The 24,226-nt window shown below is 50.2% G+C and overlaps 1 protein-coding gene across 12 annotated transcripts in view; it reads right to left on the bottom strand.

The window, feature by feature from the left end:
* Positions 1-2,473: 2,473 nt before the first annotated feature.
* PHKA2 (phosphorylase kinase regulatory subunit alpha 2) overlaps positions 2,474-24,226 on the bottom strand; it is a 94,802-nt gene continuing 73,049 nt past the window's right edge. For 4 of the 12 annotated variants that reach the window (XM_063660452.1, XM_054471177.2, XM_063660451.1 and 1 more), the window contains 14 exons: positions 20,366-20,454; positions 18,294-18,427; positions 17,393-17,549; positions 16,517-16,596; positions 16,232-16,310; positions 15,991-16,120; positions 15,254-15,355; positions 10,981-11,099; positions 10,168-10,197; positions 8,667-8,720; positions 6,680-6,850; positions 4,652-4,705; positions 3,729-3,929; positions 2,474-3,159 (listed from right to left, as the gene is read on the bottom strand). In XM_063660452.1, coding sequence (XP_063516522.1) covers positions 2,989-3,159; positions 3,729-3,929; positions 4,652-4,705; positions 6,680-6,850; positions 8,667-8,720; positions 10,168-10,197; positions 10,981-11,099; positions 15,254-15,355; positions 15,991-16,120; positions 16,232-16,310; positions 16,517-16,596; positions 17,393-17,549; positions 18,294-18,427; positions 20,366-20,454 — 1,571 coding nt within the window. In that variant the 3' untranslated portion in view covers positions 2,474-2,988. Of the gene's footprint in view, positions 3,160-3,728; positions 3,930-4,651; positions 4,706-6,679; positions 6,851-8,512; positions 8,721-10,167; positions 10,198-10,980; positions 11,100-12,290; positions 12,410-15,253; positions 15,356-15,990; positions 16,121-16,231; positions 16,311-16,516; positions 16,597-17,392; positions 17,550-18,293; positions 18,428-20,365; positions 20,455-24,226 lie in introns of those variants that run through there. The other 8 variants (XM_054471178.2, XM_054471176.2, XM_054471175.2 and 5 more) reach the window with 7 other exon arrangements.

The raw sequence follows: 24,226 nt of genomic DNA on the forward strand, positions 1-24,226 counted from the left end.
CTGTCCAGGCAGCTGAGCCCTGACAACCTCTCCTCCCCTTCACCATGCCCCGACTGATCTCCTAATGGAGCCCCACCCCTCGAGCCCCTGGGCCTGTGGAAGGTAGGGTCTCCCCCTCCTCCTCATCCTCCCCCGCTCCACTCCAGGTGGGGTTGCAATAGGGCTTATCTGGTTTCCTCTAAGCATGAAGCCCTTGGCCAGAGGAGGAGCGGGAGTTCACGTCACGCCTCCATGCTTAGTCCTGGCCTTTTGCATTTTTTGTGGATGGGTAAACTGAAGTACATAGTGGTCAACTCATGCCCAGGATCACAGAGGCACTGGCAGGGTGGCAGTAATGCTGAAGTCACCTGATGAGAGCCAGGGACAGCAGTGGGTGGGGCCGCCCGGCTGCTTTTCAACTGAAGTTGTTAAAAGGAATTCTTGTTCCTGGCCCCACCTGCTTGCCCTCCAAGGCAGAACATGCTAATCCCGAGCCCCAGCAAAGGTTCAAATTGACTTCTTGGCTCTGAGTGGGGAGGTAGAAGTTCCTGCCCCCACCAACCCCCTGCTCCACCCCAGGCTCGAGGCTCCAGGGGCTGCCAGGCCCCTCTCGCCTGGCCTAGAAACAATCCCCTCCTGCCACCTCCGCGCAGGTGCTGACAGGCCCTCTGCCCTCAAACATCTGTTCCTCTCCTCGGGGAGGGGGGCCTCAGCTGCCCGCTGAAAGGGCCAGGCCTCAGAAGCCTGTTCTCCTTTGAAGCTGACAGCTTGATGCCTGTGGAAATGCGGTCCTATTTCAGAATTTCATTTTAAAGAGGTTTCAAAGGAGTCGCTGGAAGGCTTGGTGAAATTGCTTATTACGGCTCCTCTCCCAGCCCGCGGCTTGGTGGCTGAGCACATCATCATCATTGGCAGGCAGGTGACTGTTCTAAATTAGCACCTGGCTCATTCTGGAGGGCTCTAACTCTTCCTGAGCTTTTTCCAAGAACAACTTTCATGACTTTATACCTTCTTATACCTTTCCCACATTATCTGTTTGAAATGATCCACAGGGCAGGTGAATTACGTGTCGTCTCCAAGACTCTTGTTTCTGTCGGGCATGTCTTAAAGACACACACACATGCAAAGGCTATGAAAATGCGACCCCCAGATCTGGGAGGCTGCAGCCCGTGGAGCCTCAGGGGCAAAGGGAGCAAACCGGTTTGCGAGGGAAGAGCTGCTCCGGTCAGCGGCTGTTGTGGGATGGGGAGGGAACAGGGTGGCCCAAGGGGGCAGGGGCCTGGCTCCATATCTGCTCACGTGCTGCCCTCCTTGTCTCTGGGATCTGCCCCCCAAATGCAAGAAACGCGTAAGCCCGCTGTAGCAGATATGGAGAGACTCCGGGAGATTTTCCTTTACCTAACTACTCTGCACCTCTGCAAGGGAGAGCATTATGGTTTGGAAGAAATGGAAACAGGGCATGGAAGTCCCATGTGGGCAGAGCCTGCACACCAAAATTGGAGTGCTGGGAGTCTTCTAGACTGCAAAGGGTTTGACTCAGCCCAAAGAGGACTCTGCCAGGAAGCTGTCAGGCACCTGAGGCCACCTGCCTCTCCTCTGCTTCAGGAATAACCATCAGTACTGCATCTTGGCTCGGAGGGGCACTGGGCATCACGATGCCCATTCAAAGCAGCTAGGGCACGGTGATCTCTGCATCTCCATACAGATGTCTGAGGAAATGATCCCATAGCCTCGTCTCTGTTTCAGAGGCAGAGTCCACCATAATCTAGCCCACTGCTCTCAACCAGACAGAGCGCACCTCCTGGCCACTAGGTGAGCATTTGTCTTTCAAGGTTTATTATTTACAGAAACTGTTTTCCCATTGGTTTTGTTTCCTTCCCCCAAGGTAAGACAAAGCCTGGAGAGAAACTCCACTGCTAGGGCATTGGCAAAAGATTTGCCAGACCCTGACACCTGACTCAACCTTGCTCTCCTCCAATCGGTGCCTCCGACTGCACCCACCCAAGAGAGTGAAGACCAAAGTGCTTCTACCAAGAGGGTGCAGGTTCCTAGCCTGGCTCTATTTTTCAGAGGGAAGCATTGTTTCTGCGAGGACATGCCTGTTCACTTCCATGGCACTGCCGACTTGTGCTCACCCTATGACGCCTCGCCCAGAGCACAGGAGGACAGTATCCACTGCGGGGCGTTCACCCCACATGAGCGAGGAACCACAGGTCTAGCCCTAAACAACTGCTTGCCTGGCTATAAGAGGAGCCTTGCCTTTTTTTTTTTTTTTTTTTTTTTCCCTAGATTCCAGGAGATGCAGGATTTTTCCTAAGGCAGGAGAAAACCCTAGTTCATAGACAGCCAGGATAAAAACCCTGGAAGACCATGAGCCAAGGTGAATGAAGAGGAATTTTCTAAATCTTGGGGACAGAGAATTATGTTACATCAAGGCAGCCATGCCAATAAAATGGAAGGCTATGAAAGCAAGCAAGGCACAAGAAAACCCCAATTCCACAGAGAGACACAAGTGTTCTATTTGGTGAAGAGTTTGGTGCACAGACAGACTGCATCCTGTGAAGAGGTGGCCCTTGTCAAGGCTACTGCCGCCGGGAGGATCTTTGCATCTTTAGGATGTGTCACTAGCTCATCGAAACTATTTCTGTAACTCTCTGCAAGAGCCAATTTAAGCTGGCGTCTCAGTTCCCTCTGCACTCAAAAGAGACCAATTTCCAATTCCTCCTCAGAGTCCGTGAGACCAGATGCTACAGCAAATGTTCCAGAGAAATGAACCTAGAAAATGATCCCGGGGCGCTCCTTGCGGGGGAACACAGGATTCCTCAGCTCTATCTCTGTGGCTTTAACATACATCAGTTTCAGGGTGAGTGCTGCCATTGCCCCCCGAGAGTGTTTCTGATGGGACATGCTTTCCTGATAGCACAGGGGATCTTGGGGGACAGAAGGTTCCCAGTAAGGCTAGGGGGCACGTGACAGATTGAGAGTGTGACCATGTTTCCAGGGGAGACCCTATTGCATCTGGCAGCCCGAATTGGGCAACAATTCCTGCAAATAAGAAGCCACTGCTCTTGTGAGGTAGGTCATCGTCCCGTAAGCCCCACTCGGAGCGCTGTCATAAAAGAAGTGGCAGATTCCTGTGGCTTGGTCTTTCTCCAGGGTGTCCATGGCTCCAATCGACACCTGCAGTAGGAAAGGGCAGAGGGGACAATGAGTGGAGCCCCCACTCCCCATCACGCTTCTGCATGGTGGTGGCAGTGGGTCAACATGGGCAGGGTGAGGGTTGCTCTTCAACATGGGCAGGGTGAGGGTTGCTCTACTAGAGCCTTGGCCTTCTGAGAGGCTCCAATTCTGAGGGCACGAGGGCACGAAGCCAGCGCTGCCAGGGGGAATGCCCCTACCTCTCCTCTGGTCACTGCGCTCTGTTATCACGCACCCTAGTTTGCAGCTCCTGACTATAATGAGGACTACTCTGTTGAACTTTGTGTACAGGGTAAGGGGTTCACCCAGGGTCACATGTGTTGCAAGTGGTGGTGTTTGGACGAAAACCTGCATTGAGATAGGCCTATCCATCCCCAAAGGTCTTGAGATTTCCCAAGTGGCCACTGTACCATTTTCTAAGCAAGTGGTTGACATTTTTTCCCCATCTGTGATGACATTTTCTTGGTTCGAGTATATTCTTTCCTATTGGACACAATCTCCAGCCTCAACAGAGATAAATGCCAGCCAACCCAGCTCCCTGGCACCCCCACCTGGTCCTGCAAGAACAGCTGACTGGCCATCTGCACGATCTGGTCCACGTGGATGATGCCCCCGATGCTGGTCATCTCCGTGTCTGAGAGCAGCGTCAGCACCATGATGGCTTCCACCAGCAGCTGCCGGTACTCGGGCTGTGGCACGCGGTTCAGCACCGATTCGACATGGACAGCAAACTTGATCTCATGCGGGGTCATCTACCAAAGGGACAGGCAGGCAACCACCAGTGAGAGGACAGATGCAGCCCTATCACTGAGTAACCAAGGGTGACCGTAGCAGTGCCTGGGCTCGGGGCTCAGCGCCACTGATGCCCCTTTTCTGGCCACTCTCTGGATCCTGCCAGCAGTGGCCCTCAGAGCAAGAGGCTGGAGTGTGCCTCCAGGAGCCAGCCTGTCCTAGCCTGATTTATCTACCCTTCCCCCCATCGACTACAGCTTCCAGGGAGCAGGGACCATTTCTGGTTTCTCTTTCCTCTTCATTATTCCTTCCAGCATGAAGCATGGTGCTTTGGGTGGGGTAAAACTAAAAAAGTCCATGTTAAAAAGAATGACAAATCACCTAGGGATGATTACTGCTTTTAGTTGGAGAAAAGGGCCGAGAAGGCTGCCCGTGGGGCAGGCCAGGGTGGCATGGAGATTGGCTCCTTTCTTTCAACGGGGTTCTAAGGGGTGTCTGGCAAATGCAAAGAGCTTGCTAGCCTAGAAATGCTGAGTCTCAGGTGAAGAAAAAGGCTGATGCCCATAAATGCAGGAAAGACATTTTGCCAAATATGAGGGTGAAGTGGCTAGACAGCTCAGAGCTACAACTGGCCTGTCAATTAGAATGAGCCCAAAAGGAGCACAAGAGGTCAGAGTCCATGCAATGAAGCCCTGATTGTGAACCCACGGAGGGGCCAGCCTTTGCGTTTTTCTCATCGTACCTCTCGGGTCGTCGAGGATGGGAGGACATAACCATCGATGGAGAGACCGTGGCACTGGAGGCAGAACACAGCACATTTCAGTCAGATTCCAGAACGGAATAAGCACATGCGTGTGCACGCACACACGCATGCACACACAGCACCCTCTGCCCTGGAAACCCATATGAGGGCTGGGACACGCCAGACTGTCAGAGTTATTTTTAGAGAGCTTGTTCTCGCTGCCCACAGGCTGTGTTTTCGATGGAACAATTCTAGGGAACCCAGCAGGCATCTTTCAGATCTCCCCCGAACAATGCCCTAGGGGGCTGCCGAGTCCTCCCGGGAGGCTCCACATCGTACTTGGCAACTAGGCCCTGGCGGCTGCGAGGCCCCTTTAGTGCCATAATAAAGGGGGATTTTCATGGCTCCTGCTGGGGAAGGGATGCTTCTGTGCCTTTGCAGGCATCTATTTTTGAGATTTCTATAATAAGCACCAATCACAAAAGCCTCCAGCACATGCACAGACATGCACACCCATGTATCTAAATATCGAGTGCCAGCTCAACACAAAATGCTTTTTCATAATAGAAATATCTTGGTATTGCGCCAGTGCGTCCGAGCGGAAGCATGTGATGATGCCCCATGAAGAGTGGGGAAATTTTCTAGGAACAGCTTGTTCTAGTCTCACTAACTGGCCACCTTCTAAATCCCAGCACCCCGGCCCGGAGCGTCCCCAGTGGGCTGAGGGCAGAACAGCTAATGGACACTCCCACCCCCTTAAGAGAAGCGGGAAGTGGAGCAAGCACCATGAGCCCCTGCAGGATCCTGCCTGAGTCCCAGGAGTCCAGCTGCTTGGGCAGGGCCTACTCCGACCACCTCACATCCCTCTGCAGTGGCCGTGAGGAATACCTTGGGCCCCATGAAGCACAGGGGCCCCTGTTACAGAAAGAACCTTGAGCAAGTGGTGCCATGGCTTTGGGAAGGGGGCTGTTGTATGCTGTCACTGGGATGATTTTTTTCTCTTCTCTCCCACTGTGAAATGAACTAAAAAATAGTTCTGGGGGGAAAAAATGGCTTGGTTTGTACAGCTTTTAAGTGAGGCATACTGTCCTTCCATTCAAGGGAAAAAGACAGGGAGGGCCTGGTGCAGCCCAGGGAGCTGCACAAACTCTCTCGGGCTGATGCAGAAGGGAGACACTGCGGGGGTACAGAGAATGCTGTCCCCTCCTTGACAACAGGCGCTCAGGGAGGTGCTCCTGTGCTCAGGTACACGCACCACAGTTCCCAAGGACAACAGCTGGGGAGACGTGAACAGCCTCAGGCAGATGGGAAGCGCAACAGCCGGCTGGCTGAGGGGAGTGGGGCCCCAGGGTGTGAGGGAGATTGTGCCTTCAGGGCACACAGGACCTGGGGCCAAACTGGAAGCTCTCCACCTCTGTACACGTTGGGACTGAACATGGCAGATAACCCGGGAGGGTGGGGCTCAGTCACATCACTGAACAGCAGGGACACTACCCCTGCCTGGATGTGCAGGAGGCTGGGGGGGCTGGCCTACTCCAGGCTCCTCCTGAACTGTCATTCCAGGTTCCAGGCCTGTAGGTGCTGCTCTGGGTTGTTTTACGGGGTTTTCATCTGAAGCCTCCCAGCCTTTCCCTGTTCTTCTATGTTCCTAAAATACGTCCAAGTTGGTCCCACACAACCACAACCTAGACTGCCACCTTGTCTTACTTGCTGTGGTTCTCAACTGGGGTGATCTGCCTCCCACGGGACGTTTGATAATGCCTGGAGACACTTTTAGTTGTCACACGGGGGTGGGGTGGGGAGAAGAGATGGCTGCTGGCATCTGGCGGGTAGAGGCCAGGGATGCTGTAGACATCCTACCACACACAGGCCCCCTAGCAGAGAATGCCTCGGCCCCAGGTGCCAACAGCACTGAGGCAGAGAAGCCATCCTCAGGGCTGCGTGTTTGCTCGCCTGGAGGTGCCACCATGCCTTGCCAGGACAGTAAGGGGATGGTTCACTTCCCCAGGAGCTCGCATCTCGGCTCACCTTCTGGAGGATCTTCCACACCCTCTGGTAGAATCCCACGGGGACCCTGTTGATGGCCCCGTCCAGCCTTCTCCTGCGCAGCCACTGGCCCTGCCGCTCACCCCAGCCGATGTGATGTCCTCCAGAGTCTGAGGATGACGTGCCAGTGGGCGAGGATGGGGTGCTGGACCTCTGCAAGACAGACAGCTTGGGGCCTCAGAAGCCACGCAGCAGGTGCCCCAGGGAAAGTGCGCCATCACGAAGGGCGGCCCTGCGACCTAGGCACAAATGCCAGAACACCACTCGCCAAAGAGGAACACGGTTCCTCCAGTCCACCTTGTCTGTTTCCTGATGCGAGACAACTCGCATACTTTACTTTGGGTTGATCAGGTCATTCCATGTTGCACTCTGCCCGGCCCCCCGAGAGGCGGTCCCACCCCCAAAGCTAGAACCCATAAGGAGGAGGCCAAGTAGGGTGGGCACGGGCTAATCCCCACTCAACGCCAGCGGTGCCAAGGACACGCCCGAGGCCGTCTGGCCCTGCCATGAACACTGTTTCTGGGCCTCAGTCTCATCTGCACAGTGGGGACACAGGCATCCTGTAGAGCGCTGCCTGGAAGCCTTCACCACGTGGAGACACAGAAGTCCCTGAGGCATACCTAGTGTGCGCTAAGTGCCCATGAGGGGCAGCTGTCACCCGCACGTGGCGCCTGTGCCACTGCAGTGGGAGAGCTTTGAGGGTGACAACGGGCCCTCGGAGCAGGCACCCATGGCCCAGGGAGACAAACTCCATAGTGCCCACTTCATTGCTGCAGTGCCACAGAGAAGTGACAGACACCTTTCCACAGGACAGGAACCACAGAGAGGGCAACATGTGACACGGGGGAAGACAAACAGTGAAGCCCGCGTTTAGTGGCGAGGACCTCGCAGATCAGGGTCCATCCACCCACCCTTTGCAATCCCACTTCCGGCTTTCCCTATTCTTGGCACTGGGCTTTATCTTAATTTGGGGCAATGGCTGCCTCTGAACTGGGGCTGACTTTGCTGAAGTGAGGGAAGAGGGCGCCATCTCCTTCCCACCTCAACATTGGCTGGACTGATTCAGGCTCCAGAGGGGGGCACTGTCTGAGAGGCTCCCCACTGCTGGCGGGGCGGGCCTCTGTGAGTGGGGGCGCATCCCCTCCCTGCGGCAAAGCTCCCAGCTTTCTGTCTTGCCCTGCGGGGCTTCTAGCTTTGAGACCTCCAGGTCGAGAAGGGATAATCTTCACGCTCACACATCTCTTTGCCTGGGACTATCTGGCACTTTCGTTTCTCGATAGTGCCACATATCAAATGTGCACAGTCAAATGTAAAGGGTTAAAGTGAAATCCTGAAGTGCGCTAGCAGGGCAGGAGGCGGAGCTCTCCTTTCTGCAGCACTTGGATTTCAACAGATCTTACTTTGAAAAGGCAGTTCGGCTGGGTTATTCCACTGGGCTCATTACTGCCACTTAAGGCAACAATTAGACACAAATAAAAGTAATTACAGCTGCACTCCTCAATGACTCAGCTGATCTGGGCCCTCCAGTTTCAGGAGGAAGACTCAGCCTCCGCTCTGCAGTGAGCACAATCCGAGCCCTGCACGGGATCTGGGGCGTGGCAGGTGCAGAGTGCTAGTCGGCATATGTGGGCAAGGGCTCACCATCCTGGCTCCATAAAGAGGCATGGAACTAATGCCCCGAAGTTTCCAGAAGCTCTGGGAATTGGTGAGAAGGACGCTCCTCACCCACACTGTGCCAAGGAGCACAGGCAGAGAACTGAGAGCTTAAGACGGAGAACAAAGCTCAGGGCAAGCACTTTGGGGCCTTCTTTCTACCCTCCTCAGAATTCCAGTTGGAGGAGCCTGTGAGCATCTCGCTGAAAACACTTCAGCCCTGCTTGAATCCTCAGAAGTTGGGCATGAGGTGGGAGCACGAGGAAGGACGCGAGGAGGAGCGGGGACGGACACAATAATCCCGAAGCACTGTTACCGCAGACTTGGAGGAATGCGCACTGCTGAACGCGGCCTGGCCCACAGAAAAGAACTACAAAACAAAAAGAATCCACTCAGTTGACAGCAATGACACCAAGAGACTCAGCAGAGAGGAGGGTCATGGAGCAGCATCCGAAACACCCACAGAAAGCAGCAGCAGAGAATGCAGGCGCAGAGAAGGTTCCACAGCAACACACATAGGCAAGCTCAGGTGCAGGGGCACCTGCAAGCACCGCTCTGGGCTTCGACTCCACGTGAAACTTACTAACTGCTCTTTTTAAAAACATGAACTGTTACCATTGAATGTAAACATTAAATGTTCCTGTCGTATGTGGAGGGTGCATCATCAAGTTAGGACACAATTTATTTTCCAAACTCACAGCCATGAAATGCTCATATTTTATGGTAAGAATTGTGAAAATCTACAGATGAACCAAATACCTACAGCCGACACTAACATGCTGCACCTAACATTCAGTAGATATTCATTACATGAATAAATATGATGATCAGGCTGATACCTTTGGCCAAATAAGTATTTCCTCGTCTAAAAATCTAGAATGTACCCTTAATTTGCAAGGGTACAGTGTGCTATCTACACGGTATTCTTGCAAAAGAGACTAGAGATTGAAAATACCATAACACCTATTACATTTTTGGAACAAATAATATGTTCCTTGACATAAGTGGTCAAAGTTTGTACTAGCTAGGTGACTCTAAGCCCAGCAAAGAACAGAGGTGATCACTTCGTCCCCGTAACACGCAAGAACAGCATGAAATGGAGGCGGAAGGAGCCACTCAGATTCACCCACGGTCAGGCCATCGGGATGTGGGGACAGAGGGACGGTGCCACCGAGTGGCTGGCAAGGGAAGATGTTTGAAAAGCCAGTTCCCTACTTGGAAACAGCATAAACTAGGAGAGATAAAGCATGTTTTACCTCTGGACAACATGTGGAATCGGCCTTTACATGTCATTAATATGTCTCCTCTAGGCTCTTGTGGTAATACACATCAAAATATTAGAAATGCGACTCCAGTTTCCCAGAGGGGGGAGGAGAACATATGTCACCAGGGTGATATAAAAGAAGAGCATCCTTACATGTTTTTCCTTCCAGGGTTAAGTCCCCCCAGACGATCTGAGGACAGGAATAGCAGCATTCTTTCTACTGATATAACCAATGACCGCATTTCCCCCCTATTTAGTTTTCTATTTAGTTCCCTCTTTTTGAATAGAAACTCCCACTGAGGCAGAGCCTGGATGATCTCTTTCACAAAGTACCCTACAAAGCCCAAGAGTTTGAGAAACAGATTATTTTTAAAGGCATGGGGCAAGGTCGTCTCTCCTGCCCTCGAGTCCTGCTCTCTGCCTGTGCCCCAGCCCGTTTGCTGGATAGAGCTGCCCTCCACACATTCACACGCTGCAGAGTCACAGCCTCACTTTCCACATTCAAGCCAGAAAGAACAGGAAGCAAAGGACGAACAAGGCAAAGGGGTGTCACCTGTTCATCAGCACTAAACCGCCTAGTCATCTGAAAGCAAAAATACATCAGGAAATCAAAACCAGCTTTGAGCCAAGAACGCGTGCTTCTTCTATTGCCCTCTCTCTCAATCCAGGGCTGTGTTGGTCAAACCGCAGGGGGTGACCCATGAGTGCATCATGGACTCAATTTAGTGGGTCATGAACAGCATTTAAAATGGAGCAGAAAATTCGAGTGCATTTCTCATGGTCAGAGGGAAACTCTTTCCCAGCATGGACCCCGGGCAAGGCCTAGCACAGCACCCGGCACGTTAAGACTGCGATGTTGAGCTGCGGCCCTGTGCAGTCAGTTCAAAAGGATTTTTTTTTTTTTTTTTTTACCAGGAATTAAAGGTGAACTAAGAAAAGAGACCCCTGTGGCTGGTGGAGGATCCAAGTATCATGGGCATTCCGGTCTATTTCCCGAGCCCTCTTGCTATTCGTTTGAAGGACACAGATGATTCGGTGACTTTTTGCATGACTCTACTTTTTCAATGGCTGTGGCCCACTCCTAAGAGTGGTTCTCGGGAACAGAGGCAAACATGGACAAGGGCATTTTCTGGAACGTTCATGAGAACATCACGTTAAGGTTAAGGATGAGTGGGTAAGGGTGTGCATGACCGGCTCTGGGATATCTATCTGGGGACAGGGGTGTGTTCAGATCCCAGACAGAAGGGACCTCCCACTCTACAGACAGTGGGCTGCAGCCTCATGCCCTAGGTTTCTGTCGCTTTCTGGGGTAAGCCCAGGTAGGGAGACCACCACTCGTCCCTTGCTGCCACTGAGGTGTTCTTACCTGTTTCATTTCACTCCTCAGTCTGTTAATGCCACTCCTCTCAGTTTTGGTGACTCCGGTATGGCCCACCTCGTGGATGGAGATGGCAGGGCTGGATGTGGAGGAGTGGATAGGGCGCACTGGGTGGGAAACACACACACGTGGTTCTTAGGAACTCTGCAGCATCCAACCCGAGGCAGGATCTGCCCCTGTCTCCCCCACTTGACAATGAGGGCCTTCTCTGCCTGGCCAGCGCTGTGTCTCCAGCACCGAGAGCAGGACAGGTGCAGCACTCAGCTCTTAAAGGAGTAAACGGAAGTGTGCAGAGTACTTAAGCACCATTATAACACAGAGGCCAGGAAGCCCCTGACACAGTGAGATATGTTGTTTTTTTTTTTTTTTTTCCGAGACGGAGTCTCACTCTGTCACCTAGGCTGGACTGCAGTGGCACGATCTCGGCTCACTGCAACCTCCACCTCCTGGGTTCAAGACATTCTCCTGCCTCAGCCTCCCGAGTAGCTGGGATTACACACGCCTGCCATCACGCCTGGCTAATTTTTGTATTTTTAGTAGAGACAGGGTTTCACCATATTGGCCAGGCTGGTCTCAAACTCCTGACCTTGTGATCTGCCCACCTCGGCCTCCCAAAGTGCTGGGATTACAGGCGTGAGCCACCGCAAACAGCCATGTTTTTTAATTTTTTTGAGACAGAGTCTTGCTCTGTTCCCAAGGCTGGAGTGTGCGATCTTGGCTCACTGCAACCTCTGCCTCCTGGGCTCAAGCGATCCTTCCGCTTCAGCCTCCCAAGTAGCTAGGACCACAGGTGTGCGCCACCATACCTGGCTAATTTTTGTATGTTTTGTGAAGACAGGGTTTTGCCATGTTGCCCAGGCTGGTCTTGAGCTCCTGGGCTCAAGCGATCTGCCTGCCTCAGCCTCCCAAAGTGCTGGGATTACAGGCATGAACCACCATACCCACCCTTGCTTTTGGATAAGTAAAAAAATATTCTAATAAAACATACCTGGCCAGGTGCGGTGGCTCACACCTGTAATTCCAGCACTTTGGGAGGCCGAGGCGGGCAGATCACCTGAGGCTGGGATTTCGAGACCAGCCTGACCAACATGGAAAAACCCTGTCTCTACTAAAAATACAAAATTAGCTGGGCGTGGTGGCGCATGCCTGTAATCCCAGCTACTCTGGAGGCTGAGGCAGAAGAATTGCTTGAACCTGGGAGATGGAGGTTGCGGTGAGCTGAGATCGCGCCTTTGCACCCCAGCCTGGGCAACAAGAGCCAAACTCCGTCTCAAAAAATAAACAAACAAAAAACATACCCGAGGCCAGGCGTGGTGGCTCACACCTGTAATCCCAGCACTTTGGGAGGCTGAGGTGGGAAGACTGCTTGAGCCCAGGAGTTCAAGACCAGCCTGGGCAGCATGGTGAGACCTCGTATCTATATTTAATTAGAAATAAATAAACAAATAAAAATTAAAAAAAACCCCAAAGCACACATTCCTTGTAGAAAACTGAGACCACTGAACTACAGAAGCTAGAACTAACATCTCTTGATGTTTTAGTCATGATCCTTCCAGTTTTTTTCCCTATGACTGTGTATGTTTTTAACTAACAAAACAGTATCATCACATACATACGTATAGATACAGAAACATGAGATGGATACATACATTCTGTGGTATGGTTCTGTGACCTGCCTTTTTGTACTTGTATGGTGAATGTCTCTCCCTGGCATTAAATATTCTATCACATCATGTTTCATGACCGCATGGAGTTTGATCTGGTGAGTATTGACTGGTCAACGATATACCCAATCCTATTTGTATTAATATTTTTCTAAAGGGTTCATCATGACTAATGTGTAGGACCCACATGGACCTTGCTGGGCTCTGTCCCCAGTCCCGTGTGACTCTCGGAATGCCCCTGGAAAATGACAAAACTGCTGCGGGCCTGAGGGGTTGACACCCCGGGCAGCTGTGGCCGTGGGCTGGATGATCCAGAGGGCCTCCTGGTGCCAGGCCCTGTCTGGGCAGCAGGTGCAGGTATGAATGCAGGAGAATTCAGTGCCGCAGCGGTGCCTGGAGGACAGCCCATGCCCAGGCCTGAGGGCGAGGTGCCAAATGAAATGAAGGTGGCAGCTGGAGAAGGGCCTCGGGCTGGAGGGGGAAGTGCTAGGAAGGCCAGGCTGCCAGGGGCTGGAGGTGGAGGCAACCAGAGGCCACCGATGCACTGCACCAGGCCGCCACCTCTCACTCCCAACCTATCTCACCAGCCTCGGGACTCAAACCTGTCCCTAGCCCCACCACCCACAAGCCTGGCCTCTGTGCTGCGGTAACAGCAATCATTCTAAAGGGCAAGTGTGATCGTATTCACTGCCCACTCCAAAGCCTCCCAGGTCTAGCTATCTTCAGGACAAAGGCCAAACAGTCCTCCCAGCATCACCTGAAACTCTACCAACTCGAGCCCTACCTCCCCTCGACTCCCGGCCACCTGCACTGCACTGGGCATCTGCCTGTGCTGGCAAGCCAGGCCCAGCTCAAAGGTCACCTCCTTGGGCAGCATCCCCTGCAAGCCTCACCATCCCACTTGACCCCAATGGAGCCATGGGAGCGGAGGAGTAGTGACAAATAAGGAATTTGGGGACAAGAACATTTAAAGGACAGCAGAGAGGCAGGAGCCCATAAGGGAGACCCAGTGATGAGCTGGGGAGGAAGGACAGACCCAGGAAAGTGGGAAACAGAAGGAGAAGGGTCTGGAAGCTACAAGAGGGGCTGTCCAGGGTGGGTGTTCGCTGGAAACATTTATCTCAGACATCTCAGGATTTAATCAAAATTCTAAGCCTATTTGGGCTTCCTAATTTACAAAAATTGAGCAATTACAAAGGACAGCTAACAAATGATGTTATATGTTAAAAAGACAGCATGTCTTCTGCTCTTGCTTGCAATCACACATATTTATGACTTTCAAATGACATTACTCAGTTCCTAGTTTCATAGCATCTATAGCTGTATATCTAATGACAAATTTTTAGTAATTATCTGTGTCAAGCCATGAATACTATAATGATGAGCAGAACACATTAAATATTTATCTCGTACATTACCATTTCAAGGACTCTGCCTTGGAAAGAACTGGAAATTACTTTTGCAAAAGCATTTTGAGCACCCCTCCTTCGGCAAAGGAGAAAAACCACCAAAACACATCTGACTGCATGATGCTGTCTTTGTTTGCAGCCAGCACATGCTCAGGAAACATACAAAGTACCCAATGTCCTTCTTATTAAATAAAGGAATGATAGCCCACAGTGCATTTATTTGGCTTGATGAAATAAATTCACCAACGTGCCTGCAAATCATGTAGCTTTTTTATGAGGAGGAGAAATGATAATTGCTTCAATTATAATTAGGGAACATTTGAGAACAAGAATCACGCCAGGACTTGGGTGATTATGTTTCCCAGCACTGCAAGCAGGGTTCCGGTTCAGATAAAAACAGAGTGAGCGAGGCAGGACAAAGCAAAATAAGTTGGCTCGAGTATGCTGTGAGGTCACAGAGGGGTCTCCTCCCTGCCCTGTGGAGGGTGATGTGAGGCCGGGTTGAGAATGTTTTTACCCAAACCAAAGGCCAGGATGCTCAGGTGGTGTGAAAGGACAGCCCTTTCACCCTGGCATTCGGGGTCCCCCACACTTCTAACACTTTTTTTTTTTTCGAGAACAGAGTCTTGCTCTGTCGCTCAGGCTGGAGCGCAGTGGCGCGATCTCAGCTCACTGTAACCTCCACCTCCCGGGTTGAAGCAATTCTCCTGCCTCAGCCTCCTGAGTACCTGGGATTACAGGCGCGTGCCACCACGCCTAATTTTTTTTGTATTTTTAGTAGTGACGGGGTTTCACCACGTTGGTCAGGCTGGTCTCAAATTCCTGACCTCGTGATCCGCCCACCTCAGCCTCCCAAAGTGCTGGGATTACAGGTGTAAGCCACCGTGCCCAGCCAACACTTTTGCATAAGTGATGCATAAGTGATGGTGCCAGGTGCTTACGGCTACAGGAGGCGGTATACCACACCCACATGCTGTGCCAACCTGGGCAAGAAAAGCTCGTCCAGCACACTGCGAGCGAGTCCCAAAGCCCCCAAAGCAGGAAGCTTGAGCCTAGGACTCTGTCCATCTCCTTCAGGTAGGAGCCTTCCCTTCCCACATTCGCTATGCCCCACAGTGCTGGTTCTAATGTCTGCTGCATGTAAAGGAGGCAGCTCCCTGAAGACATTAACAGGAGCATGGGACTTACCACTTCTTTCAACGCCAAACTCTTTCCCACTTAGAATATGGTGCAAGAGATTTTTCATATCGAAAGGGCTGAGGTTCATTAAACTTTCAGAAGCCTCTTCTCCTAAAAACAAATATCTTGTAAGTGTCCCAGACACAGGGCTGGTGGCGGGTAAAGGTAGGGTCAGGCGGACATGGGTGGGGAGGGAGGTGACAGCAGATGCCGTGGCAGGTCCCCCTGTTCAGGAGAACCTCACTATTGCTTTGGGGCTGAAATGCACTGTTCCGTGGGGATTCTAAATGCTGCCGTTTAAATCATGTATCTGCTTAATTCTTAGACACATGATGTTTCACAATGTATGATCCCCAACGCTGGATGTCTCATGATGGATTTTTATATTCAAATTGGTAGGGTTTCTCCCAGTGAAGGTGTTATAAAATGGGGGTGACATCTCATAGCAAGGGCATCCAGGAAGGAGCTTAGATGTCAGGTACAGGGCGGAAGATTCCGCATCGCCTTTGAGGCTGTAATGGTAAACATCACCAGAGCCCCATTCTCCCTGACTTATGAACTTCAGCTCTATGCCGCATGGATGGGAGTTCCATCTAAATGAGAGAAGCTGGTAAGGCCTGAGCTTGCCACAGGCTTGGATGCTGGGTTCGAGATAACCTAAGCAGTTCTTCCTCTGAGAGTGGAGGCCGTGGCCGAGTGGTCGGGGTGGGGTGCGGCGGGAGCTGCAGGAGCTGCGGGCATCTCACCTGAGCAGTTCAGGCTCCGTGCCAGCTCCGTGGCCATCACCTGAATGATCAGTCCAATCCGGAGTCTCAGCATCTCCACAAAGAGGCTGGGCTGTGCCCTGACATACATGGCCAGGTAAACCACAATCTCCTGAGGCAGACACACACGGAGATACGGTTTCAGAGACAGGGTGAGTGGCTGAAGGGTCCCCTCCACTCTGAGGAAGGCTGTGGCCCGGCCCCTCCCACACCAGCCCCAGACCTGCGTGAGGACGGCAATGCTGATGTCCTGCCCACTGGCCTCGTAGATGAGTTTTGTGAGCTCCTCTGGGGGAAGGGGCCTAGGAAGGAGCATTGTGTCACGAACGTGATGAGGTGTCTTGAGACAGTGCCTCCTCGCCCTCCATGGAACACCCTTATTTTCTGTGCTAGATGCATCCATGTGACAGAATGTCTTTAAAAAGCCCCTCCTCCGAACACTGGGAAGCGCTGATGTTTTCCCCCTGGCTCCCCCGCAAACCTGAGGTCCCCAAGGCTGAGGACTTACGCAGAGATGATCTTCTCCCGGGGCTCGGGCGGCAGGCCCACGGTGAGCTGCTTCTGGTGCGAAAGCAGGTCCGTGCAGGCCTGCGCAGTTAAGAGGAAGGGTGAGAGGCAGAGCGCGCGAGAGACTGGCAAAGACGACAGGCAGTGGGGAGGAGACACTGCCAATCAGATCGTACATTTACCTTTACAAACTTAATGACCCATGTTGCCCTTGATTTGAAAAATTCATACCTAGACCCCAGACTAAGCAACCCAGACAGGGCTGGGTGTCTGTGGACTCTGTCTCCAATGTGTGGCCCCAGGCTTGGCTCTGAAGGGCCCGGTCAGTGGGCGTCTAATGCCCATCCACTAGCAAACACATTGGACTCCCCGCTATTGAGTGAGACAGGGATGAGTCCGAAGATACCAATGGTAAGAGTTAATAACCATATTCAATTCCTAAATTACCCATTTCCCCATTATTCACATCTAATAAACGCCATCATCTTACCATCATGACACTGAACTCGAGTGTCTTAGAAAGCAGCTCTGGATTTTGCCTGGCCTTGGGGTTATAAATATTAATGATCACTGTACTGTGGATGTGTGAAAAAAGAGAGCTCTAAGAGGCTGCCAGGCCACACAGCACTTTCATTTGATTTCCTGGAGAGCCTTTTTCCGTAGCTAAGAAAGAACAAAACCAATCCACTTGCATTTCCTTCCCTCTGCTCGCCTTCCCGGAGCAGCAGGCAGGCAGGAGAGAAGGGCCCGCTCCACCTGTGGGTTAAAGAATGGGGCTCCTTCACAGGTAAGAGGTATAACTGGGAGATTGGAAGTGGAAGAGGAAGGGGGCACTAGCTAGTGAGCACACATGGGCAGCCGGCACAGTCGCACTGACCTCAGCCAGGACCTCCACTTTCTTCCTGAGCAGGCCTGAGATGTAGCGAATCAGACCCCACTCCTGGTTCAAGCCGGCTTTCCCATAGAGCTCACCGAGAAGGTTTTGAACGGTGACCCCGTGCTGTCCAGAGAGATTTGTGTCCCAGCTGGGACCCCTGCCAAGAGGTAGAAAAACCCAGAAATATGGTCCAGAATGTTTAGACTGGGAGAGGAATGGATCACTGTGCATTTTGCACAGCGCTTGGGCTCTCCCAGCACCCCTGAGTCTCACTGAGAGGGTTACGCCCAACCAAAGCTTCCCTCTGTCCTTTGAAACAGAAGCCTAACATCAGGACGTGGTGGCCTCCTGGCCTCACATAGCCTTCTCATCCTGGGGGACCAGCATCAGTAGGCAGAGAAGGGGATGGAAGTCTCATTCCTGGTGATCCTGGGTAACCGGGGTGAATATAATCATGACCTGGGCTGGCTATAAGGCCAAGAATACTAGGGAAAAAATTAAGGAGAACTGAGAAAGCTTAGCCTAGTAAAGACCATAAACTTACTGCTACGGCTTGAATGTCTGTTTTCCCCCAATTCCTATGTTGAAATCTTAACCCCCACAATGATGACATTAGGAGGTGGGGACTTTGGGAGGTCATCAGGTCAAGGGGCAGAGCCCTCCTGAAGGAGATGAGTGCCCTTATAAAAACAACGCCAGAGAGCTCACTCGCCCCTTCCACCATGTCAGGATGCAATGAGAAGACGCCATCTATGAGAAAACAGGCCTTCCCAGACATCAAATCGGCCTTGAGTTTCAACTTCCCAGCCTCCGGAACTGTGAGAAATACATTTCTGTTGTTCCTAAGCCAACCTGTTCATGGTATTTTGTTATAACTGCCCGAATGGACTCAGACACTTACTTTATGACATAAAGAATGTACAGAATGTCTGCTTGGTCCTGTAGGTTCGAACAATCTTTTAGCTGCTCAACCAGCTTCTCACAGTCCACGTCACCATGGTCATCTCGGGGCCACTGAAAGTCACTTTCAGGAACCTGGTCATACAAGAGCCGGAAAGCAGGGAGATGGGCTAGGCATGGAACTTTCGGAAGATCAAGAAATGAAACACCAATCTGGTCTTGGAACTCTATTGCTGTGCTGTGCTCCAGTTTTCAGTGACTTTTTGTACCTCTTTATTTATAGGCTTTTACTATTTTTGATCAGTGAATCACTGTGCTGGTCAACATCTGCAAGAGACTGGACTGAATAGGTTAAAATATATGTGAGTTTTATTTATGGAAGGTTCACAGACAAGTAGAACTAACCTCTGGTGTTAGGAATCATGATAGCAGTTATCTCTGGACCAGAAAAGGAGAAAGAGATGGTAGGGGGGCACAGAAGGTGGTCATTGATCCAAGTATACTGGCTTGGTGATCATTCATTGAGCTGAAGGTGTGAAGGATGTGCTATCCCCAAATATGCCAGATTGGTATATTGACTATTTTGAGTTGAAAACATTGGAAAAATTGTAGTTTCAGAAAGGGGTAGCTGACCTGTCTCTTTCTGCAGGCAGCAAGCCATAAGGATGCCTCTGGGAGGGGTACACTCCTAGGGCACGAAAAGAGCCCATATCACCAGAGCCCAGGAACTGGGGGCAGCAATGGACCTGTATAAATACACTTATCCAAGGAACCCTTATCTTCCACTAGTTTTACACGCCCTGTGTATATATCTCCTAGTAACTGCCTCTAGCCAGATTTTCCTTGTCTTGTCCTAGCTTCTCAAATTTATCACTCTTTGTTTAAAAAGTAGGAAAGCATCTTGCTTTGACCACTTCTTCAGACTTCACTCTCTTGTGAAGATCCCCATGTACCCAGAAAGCTAATCACCTTTGCATGCTTTTTCTTGTTAATCTGCCTGGTGTCAAGCGGCTTCTAGACGGAGCCGAAAAGCCCTCACAAGAGCTAAGGAGGGGCTGGAGGTGACCTCTCGCTCCTCTATTCCTGCTTTCTGCACCATGCTGCATATATGGTATAGTTATTTGGAAGCAAAACAAACGCAAAAAGGATGTTTTAAACAACCTAAAATTGAAATCAAGGTAAAATCTTCTCCAACAGGCACTGAGTGGCACTGAGTCTATTCGTGTGGGGTAGAATCAGGGAAGAGTCCTGGATAAAATAACAAATTGTGGGAATTAATGGAACAGCCTGAGATTTTATTCCCCTGAGGAATCTTATTTTTAAAATTTTTTTATGCCCATCTTTTTCCTGCAGTATCCTAAGGAATCTTTTACTGTTTTTTCTTACATTAAGAGCACTAGGAGCCAGGCGCAGTGGCTTGTGCCTGTAATCCCAGCACTTTGGGAGGCTAAGGTGAGAGGATCGCTTGAGCCTAGGAATTCCAGACCAGTCTGGGCAACATGGTAAAACCCTGTCTCTACAAAAAATACAAAAATTAGCTGGGCATGGTGGCGCACGCTGGTAGTCCCAACTATTTGGGAGGCTGAGGTGGGAGGATTGCCTGAGCCTGGAGGTTGAGGCTGCAGTGAGCTGTGATCACACCACTGCACTCCAGCCTGGGTGACAGAGCGAGACTCTAAGAAAAATTTAAAAAGGCCATTAGGAACAAAGAGTCCTGTACTCTGTTCCACAAGTAGTCCCACCTTGGCCGGCTAAACAGTTAGGCGGGGCTAGGTAGTGAGCTTTTTCCTCTAGTGGCTACATAGACTCTGATGAGTAGGCAGCAAGGTAGTAGCTTTTTCTACAGGCAAAATGTAAAGGTTTGCATCAAATTCAATGTACATATTGATGCAAGTCAGATTCCAGACTTGCAGTGATTGGTTTCACATCCAAGCCCAGAGCTTCTAAACTGAAAGGTCCCTGATATCGAGAAATATGCTGTTTCTTTGAGTTTAGCCATTTGAAAGAGTTTGGGGACTAATCCTGCATTGTAGAACACCATACTTTTAAAAAAAGCTGTTCCATATACTTTACCTTTTCTAGGAGTGGCTGAGGAGAATCAACAAGATTCAGTGATTTACGGTGGGCACTTAGAACTTTAGTCGGCAAAGTCATGGGAACAACTGGAAAACAAAAGAACAAAGAGAGTTATTCTGAGGAGGAAGAACAATACTTTTTTTTTTTTTTTTTGAGACAGAGTCTCACTCTGTCACCCAGGCTGGAGTGCACTGGTGTGATCTCGACTCACTGCAACCTTTGCCTCCTGGGTTCAAGCGATTCTCCTGCCTCAGCCTCCCGAGTAGCTGGGATAACAGGCACGTGCCACCATGCCCAGCTAATTTTTTTTTTTTTTGAGACAGAGTTTCCCTCTTGTTGCCCAGGCTGGAGTGCGATGGCGAGATCTTGGCTCACCACAACCTCCACCTCCCAGGTTCAAGTGATTCTCCTGCCTCGGCCTCCCAAGTAGCTGGGATTATAGGCATGCGCCACGACGCCTGGATAATTTTGTATCTTTAGTAGAGACGGGATTTCGCCATGTTGGTCAGGCTGATCTCGAACTCCTGACCTCAGGTGATCCGCCCACCTCAGCCTCCCAAAGTGCTGGGAATACAGGCATGAGCCACTAGGCCCAGCCTAATTTTTATATTTTTAGTAGAGACGGGGTTTTGCCATGTTGGTCAGGCTGGTCTTGAACTCCTGACCTCAGGTGATCCAGCCGTCTCGGCCTCCCAAAGTGCTGGGATTATAGGCTTGAGCCACCATTCCCGGCCAATACTTCTTTTGAGAAGTATGGCGGCTGCTCCTTATCTAACACAAACCAACAGAAGGAAAGATCACTTATTTAGTTTAGCTTCAACAAGAATTTATCATGTAGCCACCTCATGTGCTAAATCTGGGAATAAGAAGTGAGCAGGGCATAGATCTTGCTTTGAGAACTAGATTTCACTTTTCCCTCCTGGAATTCAGGAAAAATGATATAACATCCCAGGACTGGAAAGAAGCTCAGAAGTGATTTCGCCTGACCTCTTTTTCTTTCGGATGAGGAAACTGAGAGACCCAGAGAGGGCAGACCATTTGTCCAAGGTCACTTCCCATAATCAAGGTGTCTTGGCTTCTGGTCCAGTATGCACTTCACTCTGCCACTGCCGGGCAGTAGGGCTTGTTTTTCAACCACCTCTGGATATTATCATTATTGATATTTATTCATTAAGCCATCCCTGTCTTCCAGGCTATATCATGTCATCTCAGGAGAACAAGAAGTTTTCAAGGTAAAGATGATGCATATTTAAAAGGCATTTATAGACCTCCAGGTTATACTTGTGAATTGAATACACACTGTAATTTTAATTCCTTCCAACCCTCCACTAACATTAGAGAAAATATATACAGTCATGCATTGTTTAATGACAGGGATACATTCTAAGAAATGTGTCATTAGGCAAATTCCTCACTGCATGAACAGCATAGAGTGTACTTATATAAACCTAGATGGTACGGCCTACTACACACCTAGGTTGGATGATAGAGGCTATTGCTCCTAGGCTACAAACCTCTATGCATGTTCCTGTACTGAATACTGTAGGTAACTGTAACAGAATGATATTTGTGTGTCTAAACATAGAAAAGGTACGGTAGAAATATGGTATAGGCCAGGCATGGTGCCTCATGCCTGTAATCCCAGCACTTTGGGAGGCTGAGGTGAGAGGATTTCTTGAGCTCAGGAGTTCAAGACTGGCCTGGGCAACATAGTGAGACCTCATCCCTACTAAAATTAAAAAAAAAAAAAAAAAAGGTAGGCCAGGCGTGGTGGCTCACACCTGTAATCCCAGCACTTTGGGAGGCTGAGGCGGAAGGATCACCTGAGGTCAGGAGTTCGAGATCAGCCTGACCAACATGGAGAAACCCCATCTCTACTAAAAATACAAAATTAGCCGGGTGTGGTGGCACATGCCTGTAATCCCAGCTACTCTGGAGGCTGAGGCAGGAGGACTGCTTGAACCTGGGAGGCGGAGGTTATGGTGAGCTGAGATCGTGCCATTGCACTCCAGCCTCGGCAACAAGATTGAAACTCTGTCTCAAAAAACAAAACAAAACAAAACAAAAACAATGAGCCGGGTGTGATGGTGCATGCCTGTAGTCCCAGCTACTGGGGGGCTGAGGCGGAAGGATCGTTTGAGCTCAGGAGACTGAGGCTGCAGTAAGCCCTGATCGTGGCACTGCACTTCAGCCTGGGTGACAGAGCAAGACCCTGTCAAAAAAAAAAAAAAAAAGAGAAATATGGTATATAAGATGAAAAATGGTTCACCTCTATAGGGCCCTTGCCATGAATGGAGCTTGCAGGACTGGAAGTTGCTCTGGGTGACTGGGTGAGTGGTGAGTGAATGTGAAGGCCTAGGACATGACTGTACACTGCTGTAGACTTCATAAATACTCTACACTCACACTGCACTGAATTCATCACACAGTGTTCTTTAATACTAAATGACCATAGCTTACTGTAACTTTATAAACTTAAATTTTTAAAAATTTGACTTTTGGCCGGGCGTGGTGGCTCACGCCTGTAATCCTAGCACTTTGGGAGGCTGAGGCGGGTGGATCACAAGGTCAGGAGATCCAGACCATCCTGGCTAACACGGTGAAACCCCGTCTCTACTAAAAATAGAAAAAATTAGCCGGGCGTGGTGGTGGCGCCTGTAGTCCCAGCTACGCGGGAGGCTGAGGCAGTAGAATGGCATGAATCCGGGAGGCGGAGCTGGCAGTGAGCGAGATCGCGCCACTGTACTCCAGCCTGGGTGACAGAGCAAGACTCTGTCTCAAAAAAAAAAAAAAAAAAAAAAAAAAAAAAAAATTTGACTTTTGTAATAACAGCTTAAAACACAGATCGTACAGCTGTACAAAAATATTTTCTTTTTTTTGAGATGGAGTCTCGCCTTGTTGCCCAGGCTGGACTGTAGTGGTGCGATCTTGGCTCACTGCAACCTCCACCTCCCGGGTTCAAGCGATTCTCCCGCCTCAGCCTCCCGAGTAGCTGGGATTACAGGTGTGTGCCTCCACGCCCAGCTAATTTTTGTATTTTTAGTAGAGACAGGGTTTCACCATGTTGGCCAGGCTGGTCTCAAACTCCTGACCCACCCACCTGGGCCTCCCAAAGTGCTGGGATTACAGGCATGAGCCACCACGGCCGGCCCACAAAAATATTTTCTTTACGTCCTTATTCTACAAGCTTTGATCTATTTTTTAGTTTTATTTATTTTACTTTTTAAACTTTTTTAAGAAAATGAAAACACAAACACACACATTAGGCCTATGCAGGTCCAGGATCATCCATCTCACCGCTTCCACCTCCACAGCTTGTCCCACTGGAAGGTCTTCAGGGGCAGTAACGTACATGGAGCTGTCATCTCCTAAGATAACAATGCTTTCTCCTGTAATCCCTCTTGAAGAACTGGTCTGCAGCTGTTTCACAGTTAACGTTTTTTAATAAGTAAAAGGAGTACACTCTAAATACGCAAACCAGCAACATATTTATGTATTATCAAGTATTATGCACTATACATAATTGTATGTGCTAGACTTGTATACGACTGGCAGCGCAGGAGGTTTGTTGATAATGGCATCGCCACAAACGTGAGCAGTGCATGGTGCTACAAAGTCACTACAGCTACGACATCATTAGGTGACAGAAAGGTTTCAGCTCCATTATAATCTTAGGGGACCACCGCCATATATGGTCTGCCATTGACCAAAAAGTTATGTGGTGCATAACTTTATATATATTTTTTAAAAAGTCAAATCCTTGAGAATGAAGAAAAACAAGAAAGAAGACGACAGGAACAGAATTTCAGAAGCGGGAAAGCTGACAGATGAAAGATAAGTGATTTAGCTGACACAAGG

Source organism: Pongo pygmaeus, chromosome X (assembly GCF_028885625.2).
Source record: "Pongo pygmaeus isolate AG05252 chromosome X, NHGRI_mPonPyg2-v2.0_pri, whole genome shotgun sequence".
Classification (NCBI taxonomy): Eukaryota; Metazoa; Chordata; class Mammalia; order Primates; family Hominidae; genus Pongo; species Pongo pygmaeus.